Source organism: Pseudorca crassidens, chromosome 5, assembly GCF_039906515.1.
Source record: "Pseudorca crassidens isolate mPseCra1 chromosome 5, mPseCra1.hap1, whole genome shotgun sequence".
Lineage (NCBI taxonomy): Eukaryota > Metazoa > Chordata > Mammalia > Artiodactyla > Delphinidae > Pseudorca > Pseudorca crassidens.
The window spans coordinates 65526943-65546993 of NC_090300.1; the positions used below are offsets into that span (position 1 = coordinate 65526943).

Genomic DNA, 20051 nt, shown 5'->3' on the forward strand with positions numbered 1-20051 from the left:
AAATAGAAACTATTTTAACTGGTTTAAATTTCCAGTACATGGGGCAATATCAATATTTTTTAAGAAAAAGGGTTGCAGCTACCCATTTCCAACACCACAGAGGCTAATGAGTGATACCTCGCAGAGAACTGATAGTCTGAGTTCCTGCTAGGCCAAGTAGTAATAAGCAATTCCATTTCTGCAGTCTGATAAGTACCCTCCCCTTTCTTGTACTTAAAATGTACTCTGACCATTTCTCTGTCATCTCTCTGTGCCTAGAATAAATCTTAACACTTGTTCTCCCACTACGGAGGATGTACTCAATTCTGTAGTCCCAAAGGCTGTCCTAGAGGAAAGTTGGAGTGGGCTACACAGACCTGCCCTTTCCCCAAGCCTATTTAGGAGAGCTACAACACTCCCACCCCCTTTTCCCAGGCCACAAGAGGGCACCAGGCAAGGTGTTCTGATTTTCTGAGTACAGCTCAAAGGTTTAAATTTCTATCAACTTAAGAAAGAGAAAAAGGGTATCTAGCCAGCAAAGAATTATTTTATAGGGGATGAGAGGGTGGATAGAAAACTGAGGTGGAAGAAATAACAGATGGGTTGTCTTTGTTTCTACTACAAACCCAGTGGGTATCTTCCTAAGAGCAAAAACATATGACAACTACAATGATTCAGCACTCAAATGTAGTACATACTATTTAAGACTTATTTAAAAGGAACTAGAGTGGTCATTAAATAAGATTAGGCAATACAATCTTCAGGACTCAAATGTGAAAACTATCTGGAGATTATCAAACTTTCAAGGAAATTCAATATTGGTTAAGTATGTAAAATGTATAAAATACAGAATATACCCTGATTATTTATAATTCTAGCAAAAACGGGGGGAAGGAGAAAGGAAGAAGGGAGGAAAGAGGAGGAAGGAGATAAAGGAATGCTGTCTCTTGTAATAGAAAGCTAATAACTGCATCAAAGATTACCAAAGTTAGAAATACTATTATTACTATAATCTAACCAGTAAAAAGCACCTACTTACTCATCTTTCCAAAATAAAAGAAAATTTGGTTATCAATATACATTGTTTAATACTTAAATCTAGCATGTTTGCAATTGTTTTCCACTCAAGAAATTTAAGAGTTACATTTAAAATAACAGTTTATCTGGGAAAAAAAAAATCAAATACTTTGGATGTAGCCAAGTATCATATAGTCAAGTGTATGACCACTGAACTTACAAAGTCTACTGTGATAGAAGAATAGGGATTCAGAAAAACTATAATAAAAAAATAATGCTGCGCGCCCCGGGGAGCGGCCACGGGGAGGGCCGGGGGAGGGGACGTCACCCCTGCCCACCTCCCACTGCCCCGCCTCCCACCCGCAGGCTCCCGAGCAGCAGTCTCGCCCAGCATACCGCTGCCTGGGAACCTCCCACCGGGCTCAACTTAGGCTCGGAACTGCAGGTGAACATCTTCACTGCCCGGGAATCATTGAGTGTGTGGACAGGACAGCCTCCTTGGAAGGCCAGCTATACCAGAGTCCCGCCTCAACATGGGCCTTGCCATCGAGGCAGCTTCTCAGTCTGTGCCTGTCTGAGGATGCTGCCCATCATGGCATGGGGGCAGCCATCTCCCAGGGGGCCCTCACTGCCATCATCTGCAACGGCCTCCTAGGCTTCTTGCTGCTGCTGCTCTGGGTCATTCTCTGCTGGGCCTGCCACTCCAACTCTGCCAACATCGACTCCCTCTCCAAATCCAGTCCCAACTCCAGCCCTGGCCCCTGTCCCAAGAAGGCACCCCCGGCCCAGCTCAGCCGAAAAGGCAGCTACCTGCTGCATCCCTGAAGACCCCAGGCCTAGCCCGGAGTCTGGGACTTAAGTCCACCCCACTTGGAACCTGGAATCGGGATCCCAGGGTCCAGCCAGCCTAGGGTCCAGAACTCAGAGTCCAGCCTGTCTGGAGCTGGACCCAGCAACCCAGAGTCTGGTCGGCCTGGCTCCAGGAGGGGCTCTGCTGGCCCTCGGTAGACAGGCCTGGGGTCGGGGTTCATGAGTTGGTACTAGGGCCAGGGCCATCTGGACTCTGCTCCATCCCAGCAGTCGGGGCTGGGTCCACCCGCCCCCTAGGCCAAGCGCCTCTAGGCCCTCGAGGTTGGGGAAGCAATCCATGGCAATAATCGGAGGGTGTCGAGGCTGGGCCCCTCCTCTGGTCCTCCTACTGTTTGCTGGATAATAAATGGAACTACGGCTTAAAAAAAAAAAAAAAGCTCATAAAGTTATAAAATTCCTCTTTTAAGTATTTCCATCAAGAAAAACAATAAACATGGAAAATTATTTTCTAGTTAAATAAAAATAATTTTAACAGGTAACATTTTTAAAAGCAAAAAATTAAAATTCATTATTTCTATTATTCTGAATAGAATCTCACCCTTAAGTTTCAATCTCTCACCCTTAAGTTTCAAATTCAGTCTAAACTCCAGAAAAAAAGACACCAAGGCCTTTATATATATATATATTTTTTTTTTTCTGTGTGTGTGTGTGGTATGCGGGCCTCTCACTGTTGTGGCCTGTCCCGTTGCGGAGCACAGGCTCCGGATGCACAGGCTCAGCGGCCATGGCTCACGGGCCCAGCCGCTCTGCGGCATGTGGGATCTTCCCGGACTCTCAACCACTGCGCCACCAGGGAAGCCCCAAGGCCTTTATATTTTTAAAGGAATTAATTTCCTAACTCAATTCTAGTTATCTCAGGATTTGATGAATCTAGCTCACAAAAAAAAATGTTTAAAAAATCAAACACTGTAATGATCACCCATAATTTTCATTAAAAGCTCTGTATGTTGTTCTCATGTGTTTACCATACGACTAACAGTTTAACTTCATCTGAAATTTAGAAGAGCTGGTTTAAGTCCAGAAAATCATACTTTCCACATATGATACATAGTATGCAGCAGATATAGCCAGATGTTACCAATATCCCAAACCACTCATCTATAAAAGGCCTTCTCACAGATTATAGGTCTGAAGTCAAGAGTACAAGAAGGGCTTCCCTGGTGGCGCAGTGGTTGAGAGTCCGCCTGCCGATGCAGGGGACGCGGGTTCGCGCCCCGGTCCAGGAAGATTCCACATGCCGCGGAGCAGCTAGGCCCGTGAGCCATGGCCGCTGAGCCTGCGCGTCCAGAGCCTGTGCTCCGCAACGGGAGAGGCCACAACAGTGAGAGGCCCACGTACCGCAAAAAAAAAAAAAAAAAAAAAGTACAAGAAAAATCAATTCAACTAACCAGACTACCTACTCCTAGAGAAGACTTTCACCTAGGGGTAAAGTTCTACCAGAAAGCCAGGCTAAGAATCTAGGTAGGAGTAGCTAGAAACTCTCTTCCCTTCCACCCGCAGCAGAGAGGTGAAGAGTGCAGACTCTCAAATCAAACTGGCAGGATTTTAATTCCACCTGTGCCCCCTAATTGCTGTGTGACTTCGGGAAAATTACTTAATCTCTGTGTGCTTCAATTTCTTCATTTGTAAATAGGGTGTGAAGTTATCTGAACTAATTCAAGTTAAGCTCTTAGAACTGTAACTAGCACACAGTAAGGACTCCTTACAAGTTCACAAAGAATATACTCCAGAGAAAAAAGTAATTTTATGTAAATAAGAAGAAAGAATAACAACCACCATAATCAGAACACTGGTAGCTAACGTTTATTTGAGCTCCTACTGTGTGTCAACTCTGTGCTAGGTATTTAATTATTAACAATTCTGCAAGGTGGTTACCACTGATTCTGTTTTACCAATGAGGAGACCAAGCCTCAGAGCTCATTTTTTCTAAACAGACTTATCCAAAAAGTACCAGAGCCAGAAATGAAACCCTGGTGCCTGGCTTCAAGGCATGCAGTTTTCCATTTCTTCTACATTGTTGTCAAGTAAGAGAGAAAACAAAATGCAAACCACTGCAAACCACTGCAAAAATGCAACCACTGAGTAATTATTGTGTGCACTGGGGAGAGAGGGGAATTGTGAACAATATTTCTTCACCTATTTTTATGGAAAAGTTAAATAAGTAATCAACTGACCTTTTCCCTTTCAAATGTAAACAATTTGTATTCTGACTAAAAATTGCAAATTAAGCATTCCCTTACTAACTAAAAGACTAATTTAAGGATAGAACTTCCTTTCAGGGTTTTTTGGGAAGGGGGGAGGGGAGAAGAGGTGGATTGGTTATTTTTAAGACAAGTAATTCATCAGGAAGGAAAAATGTGTTTATAGTCCTGTCATAGTCTATTTTTAAAAAGATGGCCAAAATCTATAGCTTTAACTATACAGAGGTGGAAAATTAGGGGCACTGAAAGTCAGGGTTTCCTTTTCCAATGAGAAGGCTTGAAACCCAGAGGGGGAAAAAAAAAACATGTACAGGTTATAGCCAGATAATATAAGCAAATGTATACAATTTCAAATATTAAGCAAAACAAAAACAAAAACCCAAACCCTCAGTATTCATGTAAATTATAATCTGCAGTTTAGAATAGTTACTCATGGTAGGCCTGTGGGTCTTATCATTCATCCCTACACTTCCTGCGCTTTGAATGACAGTTACAATGAACTCTTCTTTGAGAGGAGCTGCATTACTTCTAAGTCAAAAGTGGAATAATATACTATACTGTGTAATCGTTGTACCCAATTATGTTTTATATTGATATAATGGCAATTCACCTGAAAAAATATTTCAGAAGTATATCTGTAAGATTCAAACTGGTTTTGTATGCTTTTAAATAATTTTCCTCAAAGTTTTTTAAAAAATATTCCATTAATGAAAATTTAAAGGATTTTCTCCTCCCCATCCTCAGAATTATTTTTCAAAAGATGACTACCACTGTAAATGGAATAAATGTTTTGATTCTGGTTTACAGAAGACTGTTTTGACTATTAAAAAGTTATTTTTGCTAATTCCTGATTATCTTTGATAATGGGATAGAAATAACCTCCTTAAAATACTTGTGTTAGCCATCGTCTTTCAACTGATTCTCCCAAACTTATTGCTTGAACATTTAACAAGTAGTCAAGGTAGCTAATTTAAATTTGCTCCTCCTCTCCATAAACATCTTTTCTAAAGAAATCTTGAATTAACTAAAAGATTACTGAGGTGAAAACAAAACAACAACAAAAAAGAATTAAATGAGATTTTTAAAGTTCCACAGTTAAAGAACTTACAATAATGACTAGCATTCTACAGTCATGGATATTTGTTTCATAAAGAGAATAAATGATCCTCGAAAAATGAAATTTCCTAATTCTAAGATTTGGTATCTACTCAAGCCCTAAATCTAGAAATAGTAAAATCCTATGTATAATAAGTGCTTTAAATGTTTACTGAAACAAAAATATCCTAATATAACAAAGGAATGGGCCACGTACTTCAACTTAATCTCTGTTGCTGAACACTATTCAGTGTTGAGGGATTCGAAAGTATAATGCAATAGAATTCTTCAGCAAAGAACTGTTGAAAAGTAAATCTCTCTTAAAATTTTACAATGCAAATAAGCAGTTTAATCACTCTAAATGATTAGGTACTAATCATATAAAATGGATTCAACAAAGTGATGAAAGACATTTCAGTGGCATTTTCCCCTTCTGCTTTTGCTTTTTCTTAGGTGGGGGGTATACACCTAAAGTGACTAGGTAAACTAGATAGTCAGCAGGTTATTCAAGAGCTTGTTTGTGTCCACAAAGCAACTGAATCCTATTTGGAACTATCTCTCTTCATCAAATGTCATGGCTAATACTATCACAACTTGAACAACAACACACTCAAATTTAAAAGGGGGCTTTCTCACAGATTTTCATTATGCTTGACCCAACCTACAAAGCCAAAATCAAAAGAGCCACTTGACTCACATGAGCTCAGCTCTTTTAAAACTTAAAAAACAAAACAAAAAAACCACAAGTTAATTTTACTTTCAACTTTTTTTTTTACCATATGTACCAAAAAAGTTCTAATTTTTCAATTAAATGTTTACATCAGATCATCTGATTTGATATGGAAACAACTAGGTCACTATTCAATATAAGGAAGAAACCAGAGTGAAACCAATCAAAAATTCCACACCTATACGGAAGGGGTGCTTGCTGGGGTTTTTTTAAAAAAAAAGAAGAGGAGTAAATAAACTGTGGAATCAGAGACCAGCTGCTAATCCCTGCTCTGTCATATACTAGCTCTTTACCTTGGCCATCTCTTCAGAAACACTAAACCTCCTTTTTCAGGTATGTTAAAAGAAGGTAGCAATACCTATCTCACAAACAGGGGTGGAGATAAAATAAGAGTTGTGAATTGCCTGACTAGCAGACGTTATGTTCTCAGTAAAGATTAAGGTACTTCTTCCTTTCCAAAGGCCCAGTTTTCTGCATACGGTCATTAAACATGCAAACTACAAGAACATACTCAAAAGCAATCTACAAAAGAGATTGTGTTGTGTTGTTTTTATTAACCAGCATGGCTAGGTAAACTTGATGTTCAACGAGTTTTTATTGAATATTGGACAGTCATCTTAATCAGAATTCAAAACTCTGCACACAGAAACTGCATAAGTTGTCTTTAAAAACTGCTTTGAAGATAATTATGTATACTATAATTTTAATAGGACACTATGAGAGAGTAGAAACAAGGTCTATCATACTACTCAGAATCCTTCACTGGCTTCCCATTTCTCTTGGAGTAAAAAAACACAATATCCTTACAATAGCCACCCATGCCCATCTCCACTCCTTACCACTCAGACCTCATCTGCTCCAACGCCCAACATGCCCCCCTCCCCCCACCACGTTACCCCAGCCACACTGGACTCAGTGCTCCTCAAACTCTCTCTGACCACATCTGTGCATGGTTTACTCCTTCATCTCCTAGTCAGCTCAAAACCCACTTCATCAGTGGTGCAAACACCATTTTGCAACCCCAAATCCACTGTGCCCCAACACTCCCAATTCTTCTCCCTGACACTGCTTTTTCCCATAGCCCTTAACACTTTCTAACATAGTAAGGAAGAAAAATATATGCTATGTTTATTATTTGTCTCTCCCTACTAAAATGTAACCCTCACCAGGGCAGGGATTTTTATTTTTTCAGTGGGGATATATATATATATATATATATATATATATATATATATATATATATATATATATTTATACACACACATACACACACACACACATATATATGTATTTATTTATATAAAAATACATGTGTGTATATCTATATCCTCAGTGCCTAGAACAGTGCCTGGCACATGGTAGGCATTTAAGAAATAATTATTAAAATTAATTAAGGCCCTCCCTTAATTTACTCATGTATATGCAAAACAATGTGAAACGAGTTCTACAGAGACAACCTTCAACAGGCCTACATTAATCTGGACTTACAAACTCTGATATTTGTTGAAAATATAATCTTAAATTTCAAAGTCCATACATTTTTTTAAAAAAAACATTAAAAACACAGTAAATTAACACCATTAATTTGAATTTTGTTATTTAACATTTTCATTAATAACACTTGGGTTTCCCTCTGTTTAAATGAGTAAATTAATTTCAAATCCAATTTTCAACCATTTCTTTAGATTTCATGTGAGTTAAAAGATTACATGTACCACAAATACTGGGGGAAATAGTAAAACCAGGAAAAGTTAGTTTCAGTTCTGCAACTAACAATTTTGCAAACTTGAACCTCAAAACCTCCTTGATCTTCAATTTCTTCTTCTGTAAAAGGGAAGAGGAGTAAATCAGATGATCTCTGAAGCCATTTCAGGTCTAAAAATTCTATGATGCTGTGAGTCTATAAAAATCTAGTAGGTTACACAGTCTACAAACTTCTCACACATCTAAGAAAAATAATTAAAATCAAAATTTTTAGCTGAGTGTAACTTTGGAAATCATCAAATCCTGTCCTCTTACAAATAAGAAAACAAGCCAAAAATCAAACACTTTTTAAAAAGATTTTCAGGGGTAACAGAATATTGTCTAGTTTTGGAGTTATTTTTGGTCTTTCTACGTGGGTGTCAGGTAGGTTAAATGAACAATTTTTTTTTCTTACACATGTTCAGATATCCTGTCATTTAAATTTGCCCCAGAATTGACAATATAACATGTGCTCTAGAAATGGGCTGCATTACACACACTGAAAAACATTAGCCCCAAAATTGTATCAAGAAATAATTATAAGTAAAATAAATTTACAATGAAAAACTTAACTAGAAAATTCTTATGGCCTAACTTCTATTAGGGTCCATGATAATTTAGTTTCCAAACTAACAAGAGCATACCAAGACAATTCTAGTGACATGATCTGAGTTCAGCCACAAAAAGTGTTTTTAATTAGTGATATCTTGTCTTTAGTAGTGTAATTAAATAGTTATGGCTAAGTTCCAAAACTAGCTAATTTAATAGTAGTAAAAGGACAGAAGCTTACAAGCTCCAATACAAGCTGAACTCTCATATGAACCACATGACTCCTGAATTCGTAACAAGTAACGAGCATTATCAACACTTTGGATTCCAGAGGATGATGCTGATTGGAGACTATTATGAGCGGAACACATTTCAATGCTCTCACAGAGTGTTTACCAGGGAATTACATTTCATTACTTCAAGCATACTCTTACAAGCCAAGAGTCTGGAAACTTCAGGAGTAATGTCTATGACCGTCAAAATGCTTAAGAAATTGGAAACTGTTTAGCCGCCCTGGTGGATCTTTAAACACTGTAACATCAATCTAAACAATCACCCGTACTTTATGGCAAAGTTTTCTTACAAATACAAATGGTAAACTTTCATGGAACTTACCACAGAACCTAAGTTCTTGAGTATATGGCAAACTAAACCACATATCCATACGCGCGACACCAGAATTCTGCCAAGTTGGAGGCTGAGACTAGGTAAGTGTCATTCAGCAGAAATAAGACCAGCTAAAAACAAGACACCGGGGCATTCCCTTAACAGACACACACATACACCCTCCTCAAAGAGGCCTTTATGCTCCCCATGAGCAAAGAGAGAAGAACATCATTTTTACTGTCTATTCATACAGTAACCTGCATGGAATTCAACTCATGCTCAGATTATAATACTAAACATAGCTTCTGAAAAACAGAATGTCCAAGAATCAGGTACATAATTACCAAAATGTAAACAGATAACTTGAATACCACGTCTTCAAGCTTGTAAGACATTTTCCAAACAAAAAAGGAAGAGGGGACTAACTTGACAAACTGTTTTTTAAACATCACGAATGGTTTTTAACTGGCATAATAAGCAATTACTCCTCCCACCCCAAGGAAATAAAATATGTGCCCAAAAGGTAGCAAGTCTGTTTCTCCTAATTTTATGAAATGAGAACAGGTTGCACTTCCGTACTCCCCCCTCCCCCCACGTCCCCCAAGCTCAGCGGTCTCCCATGTTCTCAGTAGAGAGGTAAATATAACCTCCACCAACTGGCCAGTGAAACTCCCATTTTCCAGGACTACGGGGCGCATCGAGAGGTGATGGAGAAAGGAACAGGGCTGTTACCCCGCCCCAAGCAAAACTGCCTGGAGACTTGAGGGGTGTTGGAGCCGGAGCGGAGGAGGGAGGGGAGAGCTGGGAAAGTCTTTCCTTCTCCCCGGCGGAGCGGAGGGGGAAGCCCCGGCTCCGGGCGGGGGGAGGCTCCTCACCCGGAACCCCGGACCCCGGTCCCCGGCCAGACACAATGGAGCAGGCGTGGGGGCCGGGCAGAGACGGAGCCGTTGCCCCATCCCCTCCCCCGCCCCAACGCCTCCCCTAACCACGCCGAGCCCAGCAAGGGGCACCCGGGGCCGCTCCCCGCGCCCCAAACTACCCGGGGCTCCCGACTAGGCCCGGCTCCGCTCCGCCTCCTCGGCTCTCACGTAGCAGCGGCGACCGGGCGGGAAGGGGCGAAGGAGGAAGGGAGAGGCGGGGAGGAGAGCCCCGCCGGGGAGCTGGACGAAGGCCGCGGGCCGAAGCTCGGGGCGGCAGGGTCGCCGCAGGGCGGAGGACGGCCGGGGCGGGGGTGCGCGGCTGCGCCGGCCCCCAGCCGGCGGGGCGGGCGGCCGCAGTGCCTCACCATGTTGGTGTCCTCCAGGCCTCTCCCCTCCTCCTCCGGCTCCGCAGCGAATGGACGGCGGCGGCGGCGGCGGCTCCTCTCACGGGCTCGCCGGGCTCCCGCTCATGCGCAGTGCGGGGCGGCCCCAGCGCGGCCCGAAGAGGCAGCCCCGGGCCTCCGGGAGGCGGAGGGACTGGGGCGGGCGGCGGGCGCCCCGCGCGGGGCTTCCCCTGGGCGCGAGGGTCCCCCCGGGCGGGGGGCGCGGGGGGGACCAGGGGGCGACGCACACGCTGCGCGCGCCGACATCCTCCCGCCGCGCCCGGCGGGTGGGGGGCCGGGCGACACCACCTCCGCTTCCTACGCGCTCCTTCCGCCGTCCGATGGCCAGGGTCGTGTCTACACTGTCTCGAGGAGGGGAAGAGCTGTGGCTGATAACTTATGCAGCTGGGGCCGACTGGAAGGGCTAGGACTGCGGCGCTAGATCCGTCCCAAACCACCCCTCCCCATAAATATCCAAAAAAAAACCCGGAAGAAAACAGTAAAAACACCTGCACCCCCAAGTGTTTTCTTCTCCCAGTCCAGTGTCTGGACTGCGTCGGGTCCCCCACGTGAACATGCCAGAGGAGACCTTAGTCTAGCCATGTGGGAGCTGGAATGCCCTTTGGAATGGCCCAGACTCTAACCAGACCTGTGTCCACAGGAAGACTGGTGGGATGGCCCTAGGGTTCCAGGCGAGGAAGGCTGAGGATTCAGGGCCCCATTCATGCCACACTGGTGGCAGATATCAGCGCCTACCACTTTCTCTAAATATCCACTTAGTTCAACCTTCCTAGGGTAAAGTTTTGGGAAATAACGAACATCTTTTTTTACCGAGGGTTGATGTCAGGCTTGTCCTAACTTTGGTTCTAAGTCTGCTAAGGCTGAGGGTACCAGAATTCTCTGCTGGGGGGTCAAGTGGACAAGTATGTGCTGCAGGAAGTAGAAAAGACTCTTTGGAGTGGTCCCTGCCCTTAAGAAATCGACTATCCAATTGAAGAGATGAGACACTTTCACACACAAAGGAAGGAAATAAGAAAAACAGGTAATGAAGCAAACATCAGAAAATCACATCTAAGACTGAGCTAAAAAATCTGTGTTTCAGAACAGAACCAACCTGAGTGGAAGCGTTATCACCCTCACCTGTTATCACTGTACTCAGCAACATCCTTTTCCCCCCAACCCTGGCATAATCTGCCAGATCAACCCTATAACTTTATGGCTTTGAAATTCTTATCAAAGCAGCAGAACTTCTTTGGCAACTCCTGGGGGCCTCCTAACACTTCCTGGAGCAGCCATGTATCAGGAGCTCCAGGGACTCTACCAAAACAGATCCTGGGCCACCACTAAGCATACATCCATTCTTCTCAACAACTTTCAGTGTATACATATTAATGTGCCAGTCTCCTTGCTAGGCTCTGGGAAAACAGCTTGGTCAGGACAGGCCAGATCTGCCTTGTGGAGCGAGCCTGAAGCTGGACCACATCCATGGATGTTCTCCAGGAATTCACCTAGCATTTGACCTGAAATATCAACTAACATCTAGGGTCTTAATGAAGAGGATTCACTGTATCTCTTTCCCCATACTGTTACACTTCACTGAGGTAATACCTCATGGGTTTTAAGCTCTTTTTCCTAATTGCCAACTCCAGCGAACAGCACTTAGTTCTCATTCTACTTGACCTATCTCCTGCATTAGAACACTTCTTCCTTAAATTCCCTCTCCATCATTTTCCATGATCCACTTTCTTCTGTGTTTCCTCCTTCCTCTGTGACCACTCTCCCTGGCTGGCTCAGCTCTCTTTGGCTCTTAAATCGTGGGCTTTCCAGAACTATCCCTGAATCTCTTCCTGTATATGAGCTGTGTCATGCTCTCACTCACATTCCCACAATGTCAACTACTACCTGTGTCTTGAGGAGTCCTAAATCTTGACTTCTAAGGTCCTGAGTGGCAGGCCTACACACTAATTTTGGTTACTCCACGGGCCTGTCAATCTTGACAAATCCAAAACCTTATCCCCAAACCTGCTTTTCCTCCTGTCTTTTTACCAGATCATCCAAGCCAGAAATCTGAGAGTCATTCACAACTCGTCCTACTTCATCCACTGTAATCTAATCGCTCACCAAACCTCACCAGTTTTACCACCTAAATAACTTTGCATTTGCATTCTATTCTCTATCCCTCAGCCAAGCCTATATTATCTCTCTTCTCATCAACAGCCTCTTAACCAATGTTCTGGCCTCTACTCTTTCCCCACCGCTCCAGAGTTCTCTTTCTATAACACAAATCTGAATTTCATCCTTAAAACTCTCCTTGGGCTCCATAAACGTGAGCCTCTTTGGTGTGGCATACAAGGCTCTCTCCCCATAATCTGTCCACTCACCTTGCTGTTTTCCACCACCTCCCACACAAATACACCTCATATTTCAGTTTTAACAATCCAAGCCTGCCATTTCTCATTCTGCTATCCCTGGAGGACTGGCTAACACTGACTGAGGGCTTTCCGTGTACCAGGCACTGTTTTAAACCCATGACACATTCTAACTCACATAATCCTCACTTCAACCTATGAACTATGACCAATGATTATGCCCATTCTACCAAGGGAGAAACTGAAGAATGGAGAGGTTAAATAACATGCCAAATGTTCCTCAGCTGATATGTAGTAGAGCTGGTACTTAAACCCAGATAGTCTGGCTACAGACTCTATTCTCTTAACCACCACACTGTATTTGCTACCAAGACCTCACAGTCAACTCAAAGACCATCTTCTCTGTGATTATCTGCTGACCTCATCACCTGGATTCCAGCTGGTAGGTATGTTTCTCCTTCTGTACTTCTGTGACCGCCTGTATACACTTCTATTACATTTATGACCTATGATAATTATTAGCCGCCATGACTTCCCCTGCCAGGTTGTGCACTGCTCCAGGCCAGAGACCCAGTTGCACACATCTTTGAGTTTTCAGTGTCAAAATGAGTGCCGAGGGACTTCCCTCGTGGTCCAGTGGTTAAGAATCCGCTTTCCGATGCAGGGGATGCGGGTTTGATCCCTGGTCAGGAACTAAGATCCCACATGCCACGGGGGCAACTAAGCCCACGTGCTGCAACTACTGAGCACGAGGGCCACAACTAGAGAGCCCACGTGCCGCAACAAAGCTCCTGTGTGCCACAACTAAGACCCGATGCAGCCAAAGTAAATAAATAAATAAATAAATATTTTAAAAAATAAGTGCCGAGCATCATATAGGAGATATATATATATATATATGCTACGTGGTAATACTTGGATAAATTAAAAGAAAGAAGTTATCTAATTGATGTCTTACCTGCCTTAAGACTGTGCCTATATTTTTTGTTATTGTAATGGAATATCTTTCCTCCTTGGCAGATGTATGTTATACCATATGGTCAGATGGTAAATGTAGTAGCAACGGTACCCATTACTGCATTTCCAAGCTACAGTACTGAATGTGAAGTAGAGAATTATTACTCAATCGTTATTGAGTTAGAGAAACATACTTGTTAAAATTGTCCTGATTTCTTTTTTCTTTTTTTTTTTTTTTTGCGGTACGCGGGCCTCTCACTGTTGTGGCCTCCCCCGTTAAGGAGCACAGGCTCCGGATACGCAGGCTCAGCGGCCATGGCTCACGGGCCCAGCCGCTCTGCGGCATGTGGGATCTTCCCGGACCGGGGCACGACCCCACGTCCCCTGCATCGGCAGGCGGACGCTCAAACACTGCGCCACCAGGGAAGCCCCCTGATTACTTTTTAAATGGAAAAATCCTGAAGATAAAGCATAAATTACAAGATTTAATTAACTAAAGAGTATTCATTAACATGTTCATATCACTTTTTATGTTATGAGGTTTCAAGTATTTGTTAAGAAGCTGAGGTGTCTTTTTTTTGTTTTTTTTTGCGGTACGCGGGCCTCTCACTGTTGTGGCCTCTCCCGTTGCGGAGCACAGGTTCCGGACGCGCAGGCTCAGCGGCCATAGCTCACGGGCGCAGCCGCTCCGTGGCATGTGGGATTTTCCCGGACCGGGAAACGAACCCGTGTCCCCTGCATCGGCAGGCAGACTCTCAACCACTGCGCCACCAGGGAAGCCCTGAGGTTTCTTAAGTAGAGAATTTGTAAAGATTTTCTGCAGTAACAATCTCAATATAACAAGAAAAATAAGATGGAAACATCTAGCTGAAATCCACTATCATTCTCCCTTTCCCCCACAAGATAGATATCTGTATCTATATATAGATATGGAAAAAGATATCGATATATAGATACACATATGTATATATACACACACACATATGTGTGTGTGTATATATATAGAGAGAAAACGCATACACAGTCACTGTATACTTATAGATACATAGACAAATATACAGTATTTGTACATAGTATAATTTTTCTAGGTAAAACATGCAACTATTTGAAAATAATTGTTGCCTCAGATATTTAAAATTCATGTTAAGATATATTTGCTGATAAAATTGTTACAAGTCTGTTTAAAGAAACATGTAAAACCAAGGATTCCATACTTTTAAAATCTATCTTTCAGCAAAAAGAAAGAGCATAAGTAATCTGAAAAGACAGATTGCTAACATTTCTGGTAGTTCATCTAGCTAAAATTAAGCTTGCAGGGTAACTATGTAGACATAGTTACAGTTCAAAGGCACTAGTCTGGGACACACAGCCACCACCCTCCCACACTTAACTTGGGTGGACTCAGTTTTGCCCAACATTTACATAAACGTGCTTATTGAATTCAAGCTTGCCTATTTATAAATATGTAAGAGTAAATGAGACTGACCAATGCAACCTATTTTAGTTAGAGCAAAACATGACATTTAGATTTTATCAGTCCAGAATTATAACTTTTTAAAGGTACAGCAGACAGGATTAGGCCTCAAGGACAGGGATGTCTAATGTGAGAACCATGGTCCCAAATTCACACCAAACTCACCGGAGTAGGGGAAGAGGTGGAAGGCTTTGGGCGCTCCTGTCCCTGATAAGTGTTACCAGTGAAGCCAAAGAAATGACTGCCTGAGACTCTTTCCCCAACATTCGGAACCATTTGTAAAGGAATCCTTAATCAGGACAAGGGAATAAACTTCAAGGAGTGTCCCTAGGAAACTGGACACCATTGTCCTCTTCACACAAAAGAGCCAATAAAAGCAGTATTCCAGTGGGTCACCTTCTAAATAGGAAAATGGGAATATTCACCTCAAGGTACATGTGAATCTGTTGATTTTAGCTGCTCCACACTCATGGTAGAGGAACGGAATTTGCAGTAGCAGCTGAGACTGGAGGGCCAGCAACGGGAAACCATCTGAGACCATCACTGATGATGTCACAATGCCCTACTGTCCCAGGAGGTCTATCTTGGACCTCCCTGCCTGGCTCAGCTTGGTCCTTCCTACATGATACTGTGGCTCAGCCCAGGTATCTGTCTAGAACAGTTCTGCTCAGTTGCAAGGAGTGAATTCATTGAAATCATAATGACTGAAACAGTTCTACAGGTAGCAAGCTAGATGATCAACTAGAATCCCAGGCGTTTGTTCCTAGGTACTTTTGCTGTCCTCATCATTTTCCACTGTTGATGACACAGGAAAAGCTGGTACTGAATCAAAACCTTGCTTTTCTGTCTTTATTCAGTGGATAGCTAATAAGGCATGCAGATTTCTCTGGGACTCGGTACTCTCAAAATGAAGAGACTGGGCTGAACTGTAATAAGTTTCTATCAACCCCTAAGTTTGTTTGATTCCTTTCTGGTAGACTATTATGAGCTGTCCTCGAATATCAGGAAAGCAGAGCTTGTCTCATTTATTCACTCATTCATTCATTGTGCAGAGTATGAAGCGCCTAAGCTAGCACCGCACTGACAAATACGATGCAAGCCACAAACGTGAGGCACATATGACATTTAAGCTTTTCTAGTATTGAAATTTTTAAAAGTAAAAAGAAACAGGCTTCACCTGTTTTGTTTTTAGTATTTTATTTAATCCAAGATAGCCAAGATATCAGCATTTCAGCATGTACTCAATATAAAATATTATTGAGATATTTTACTTTTTTTTTCATAGGTAAGTCTTTGAAATCTGATGTGTATGTTACACTTAAAGTCATCTTAATTTAGACTAGTTACATTTCAAGTGCTCAATTGCACATATGGTGAACGGCTACTATATTGGTCAGCACTGGCTTAGGCAGTGGCTGGCCTGCAGTGGATGCCCAACAAATGGGAGTAATAAGTACTCTTACTTCTGGGAAATAGATGAAAACCAAAGTAAACCTGGAATATCAATATATAACCAATAGTAGCACAAAAATATTTAGCATTTGGGAAGCTAACACAGTTCAATTGGAGGAAAACAATTAGCAGGAAGGCAATAAGAATTATTATTATTATTTTTTGGCCATGCCACGCGGCATGCAGGATCTTAGTTCCCGGACCAGAGATCAAACCCACACCCCCTGCATTGGAAGCACAGAGTCTTAACCACTGGACCGCCAGGGAAGTCCCAAGAATTATTCTTTAAATATGCATCTATATCTGGGATAAATGTTTTCAGTGTGTATAGCAAACTAGGAAAATCACCTATACGCATTAATAAATGTCTACCAAGCACCAATAATCTGCCTGACCCTGAACATGTCATCCTATTAAATGTAATTTCTGCATTTTTCAATCAAAAGTAGACATTAAACACTGAAATGCACTTCACAAGCACTTTAGAGTTCTGAGGTGTTTTCCTCAGGGCTACACACTAAGTAAATGCCATTTTTTTCTATTTCTTTCAAGATATGTCACTCTTTTCAAAGAAATTATTTGGGATTGGAGACAAGAGAAGGGTTTGGTGAAAGAGAGAGTTTCTGTGCAAATATTGTAAAACTAAAAAAGTTAATATTAAGGTCGGTTTAGCCCTACAGCACTGTGAAAGAGAAAAAACAATTTAAAAATGTTAATGTGAGATTATCATTTTGAAAATAAATATACAGAAAGAGGAAGTCAATGAAGGAATCTAAAGACAAAACCCAAATGGGTTAATCTGTTGTGGGAGACCTGGAAACACCCTTCAGGACATTTGGGAAAGGAGATGACAGGGCAAAGTTCTTTTAGATGAAATGTGACCTGGCCACCCTTAATTGACCGCAAGTGAAAGAAAGGAAAATGTGGCTACAGATCACCACTTTGAAACAAAATAATGAATTTTAGAGAACTTGAAGAGGTCCCTTGATTTTGTTGGTAGTCTGACCTGGAAGAAGGGTGTGGAGATTAACGGTTGAGTGGAGGGGAAGCAAGCATGAAGGTCTAGGGTCAGGCCTGACGGGTGAGCTCTAGGGAGGTGTTGGTGGCAGCATAATTTGCAGATCAGGTCTGGCTGGAAAGAACAGCCAGAGGGAGGGTTAGGAGAGAGGAAGGGATTATTTTCATTCCTGATCGATAGGATACAGTGCTACAGAGTAACAACATAGCTGTGAGATGTGTAAGAGAACACCTGGCTCAGGCTGGGCGGATGTGACAGGGCCACATACCTTGGGTGAAGTGTATGGCTCAGAGCCCAGGCTCTTTAGTCCACTTCCCCCAGAGCCAGATGTTTCATGTGTTTGGTTGATCTTGTGGCTGAGAAGTGCCTAAGATTTGATTCCAGTCTTTCAGATGGATGATATCTCAAAAGAAATAATGAATAATATTGTCAGATATGAAGGTACTGCAGTTGGAATATTTTCTTTACATTATATGAAGTTCAGATCCCTTTTTTTTTACATTTGTATTTCTCTTATTTAACTTACAAACTGAGGAGTGGCATCAACTTTAAACATTTGAAATAGGCCTGTTTCATGAAAATTTCAAGGGGTTACATGAAAAAGTCACAGACTAAGACAACGGTGTTCTAGTCTATCTCCATATGACTGGGCAAATTATACCTGTCTCCTCGGAGCCACAGTTCCTCAGAATGGCAAATTTGGATTAGATAAATTATTGGTTCCCTTCCAACTTCAAATCTGAGCTTTGCTCAAAATTCTAGGAAGTATAATTGTTCCCACTCAGTCATTTATTTCAACATTCATTGAACACCTACGTGTCAGCCACAGTGTGAAATACTAGGAATATAAAGAAAGAACCAAACAGACCCGGCATCACTGCCCACCCACCCCAGGAACTTAGGATCAGGCAATGTGGAAGCTATGAGAGTTGAAGAAAGGGTCTTTGGGAAGGTTCTACAAGTCCTGCATCTAGGAAACCCAACAGGACTATGGGCACAAGGCTGTGTGTAGCAGGAGAGCGTGGGCTTCGAGTTACTAGGATCTTTGCTTGAACAAGAGTCTACTGCTTATTTTGGTGGTGATGTTGGCATATATCTTAATATGATCCCCAGTTCCTTTATCTCCAAAATACCTACCTCAGAGTATTGTGTGAAAAGTCAATTAGACAAGAAAAGACCACAAATAAATGTTGGTGAGGATGTGGAAAAAAGGGAACACTTCTACACTGTTGATGGGACTATAAATTGGTACAGCCATGGTAGAAAACAGTATGGAGGTTCCTCAAAAAACTAAACATAAAACTACCACATGATACAGCAATTCCACTCCTGGGTATATAGCGAAAGAAAAAAAGCACATTAATTCCAAAAGATACATGCACCCCAATGTTCACAGCAGTGTTATTTACAATAGCCAAGATATGGAAGCAACCTAAGTGTCCATCAGCAGATGAATGGATAAAGAAGATGCAAGAGTCTGTATATACACACACACGCACATGCACACGATGGAATACTACTCAGCCATAACAAAGAATGAAATTTTGCATTTGCAACGACATGGGTAGACCTGGAGGGTATTATGCTTAGTGAAATAAGTCAGACAGAGAAAGACAAATACTGTATGTTATCACTTATATGTGGAATCTAAAAAATAAAACAAATGGGGCTTCCCTGGTGGCGCAGTGGTTGGGAGTCTGCCTGCCGATGCAGGGGACACGGGTTCGTGCCCCGGTCCGGGAAGATCCCACATGCTGCAGAGCGGCTGGGCGCGTGAGCCATGGCCGCTGGGCCTGCGCGTCCGGAGTCTGTGCTCCGCGGCGGGAGAGGCCGCAGCAGTGAGAGGCCTGCATACCGCACAAAAAACCAAAAACAAAAACAAACAAAAAATATAAAACAAATGAATGAATATAACAAAATAGAAACAGACTCACAGATACAGAGAACAAACTAGTGGTTACCAGTGGGGAGAGGGAAGAGGGGGAGGGGCAATATAGGGGCAGGGGATTAAGAGGTACAAACTACTATGTATAAAATAAATAAGCTACAAGGATATAGCACAGGGAATATAGCCAATATAGCCAATATTTTATAATAATTTAAATGGAGTATAATCTATAAAAACTTTGAATCACTATGTTGTACACCTGAGACTAATATAATATTATAAATCAACTATACCTCAACTATGGCAAGAACATGAAGGGCTTCAATATAAACCACTTGTTTCACCACTTGCCTGCCTGGCAGGCACATGTCCACTTGTAAGCTTTGGGATGCCTCTTCTCTCTGGCAACAGCCAGGGACATTGGTCTTATAGCAAGAGAACACAGAAAAGAAAGAATGGGAGAAAGGATACTAGTAAAAAATCATTTACTAGCTCATGCAATTTTATGTGTAATAATGCTTATCAATGAGAAGGAGAAAAATCATCTGCAAGAATATACATTATTTTTTTGCTACCAAGTTTCTTTTATAGGAGCCTTGAATGATATAATTTTATTAATTAGAGCTATTACCCCAACTACTGTTTGGAAAGGTAGCAATAAGGATCACAGACCATTTTCAATATGTAAAGAAGTCTAACAGAAATGGTTTAGCTAAAGAAAAGCTTTCTACTGCTAAAAAGATTGAAATTCTTTCCTTTTAGCTGGGACTGTTTTAGTTCGGGGTAGTAATACATGTTAC

General features: G+C 42.0%; 2 protein-coding genes across 3 annotated transcripts in view; one reads left to right on the forward strand and one right to left on the reverse strand.

The window, feature by feature from the left end:
• The window catches only part of DCUN1D1 (defective in cullin neddylation 1 domain containing 1), a 37082-nt gene extending 26848 nt beyond the window's left edge, over positions 1–10234 (reverse strand). For both annotated transcript variants that reach the window (XM_067738167.1, XM_067738168.1), the window contains exon 1: positions 10076–10234. In XM_067738167.1, coding sequence (XP_067594268.1) covers positions 10076–10078 — 3 coding nt within the window. In that variant the 5' untranslated portion in view covers positions 10079–10234. The remainder of the gene's footprint in view (positions 1–10075) is intronic.
• Positions 1456–2242, forward strand: LOC137224449 (adropin-like). Its single transcript, XM_067737239.1, has one exon. The coding sequence runs from the start codon at positions 1594–1596 to the stop codon at positions 1819–1821; it is 228 nt and encodes a 75-aa protein (XP_067593340.1). The 5' UTR covers positions 1456–1593; the 3' UTR covers positions 1822–2242.
• Positions 10235–20051: the final 9817 nt, after the last annotated feature.

What these genes read in the sequence shown, in the direction of transcription:
- LOC137224449 (XM_067737239.1), top strand. Translation starts at nt 1,594, where the DNA reads ATGGGGGCAGCCATCTCCCAGGGGGCCCTCACTGCCATCATCTGCAAC.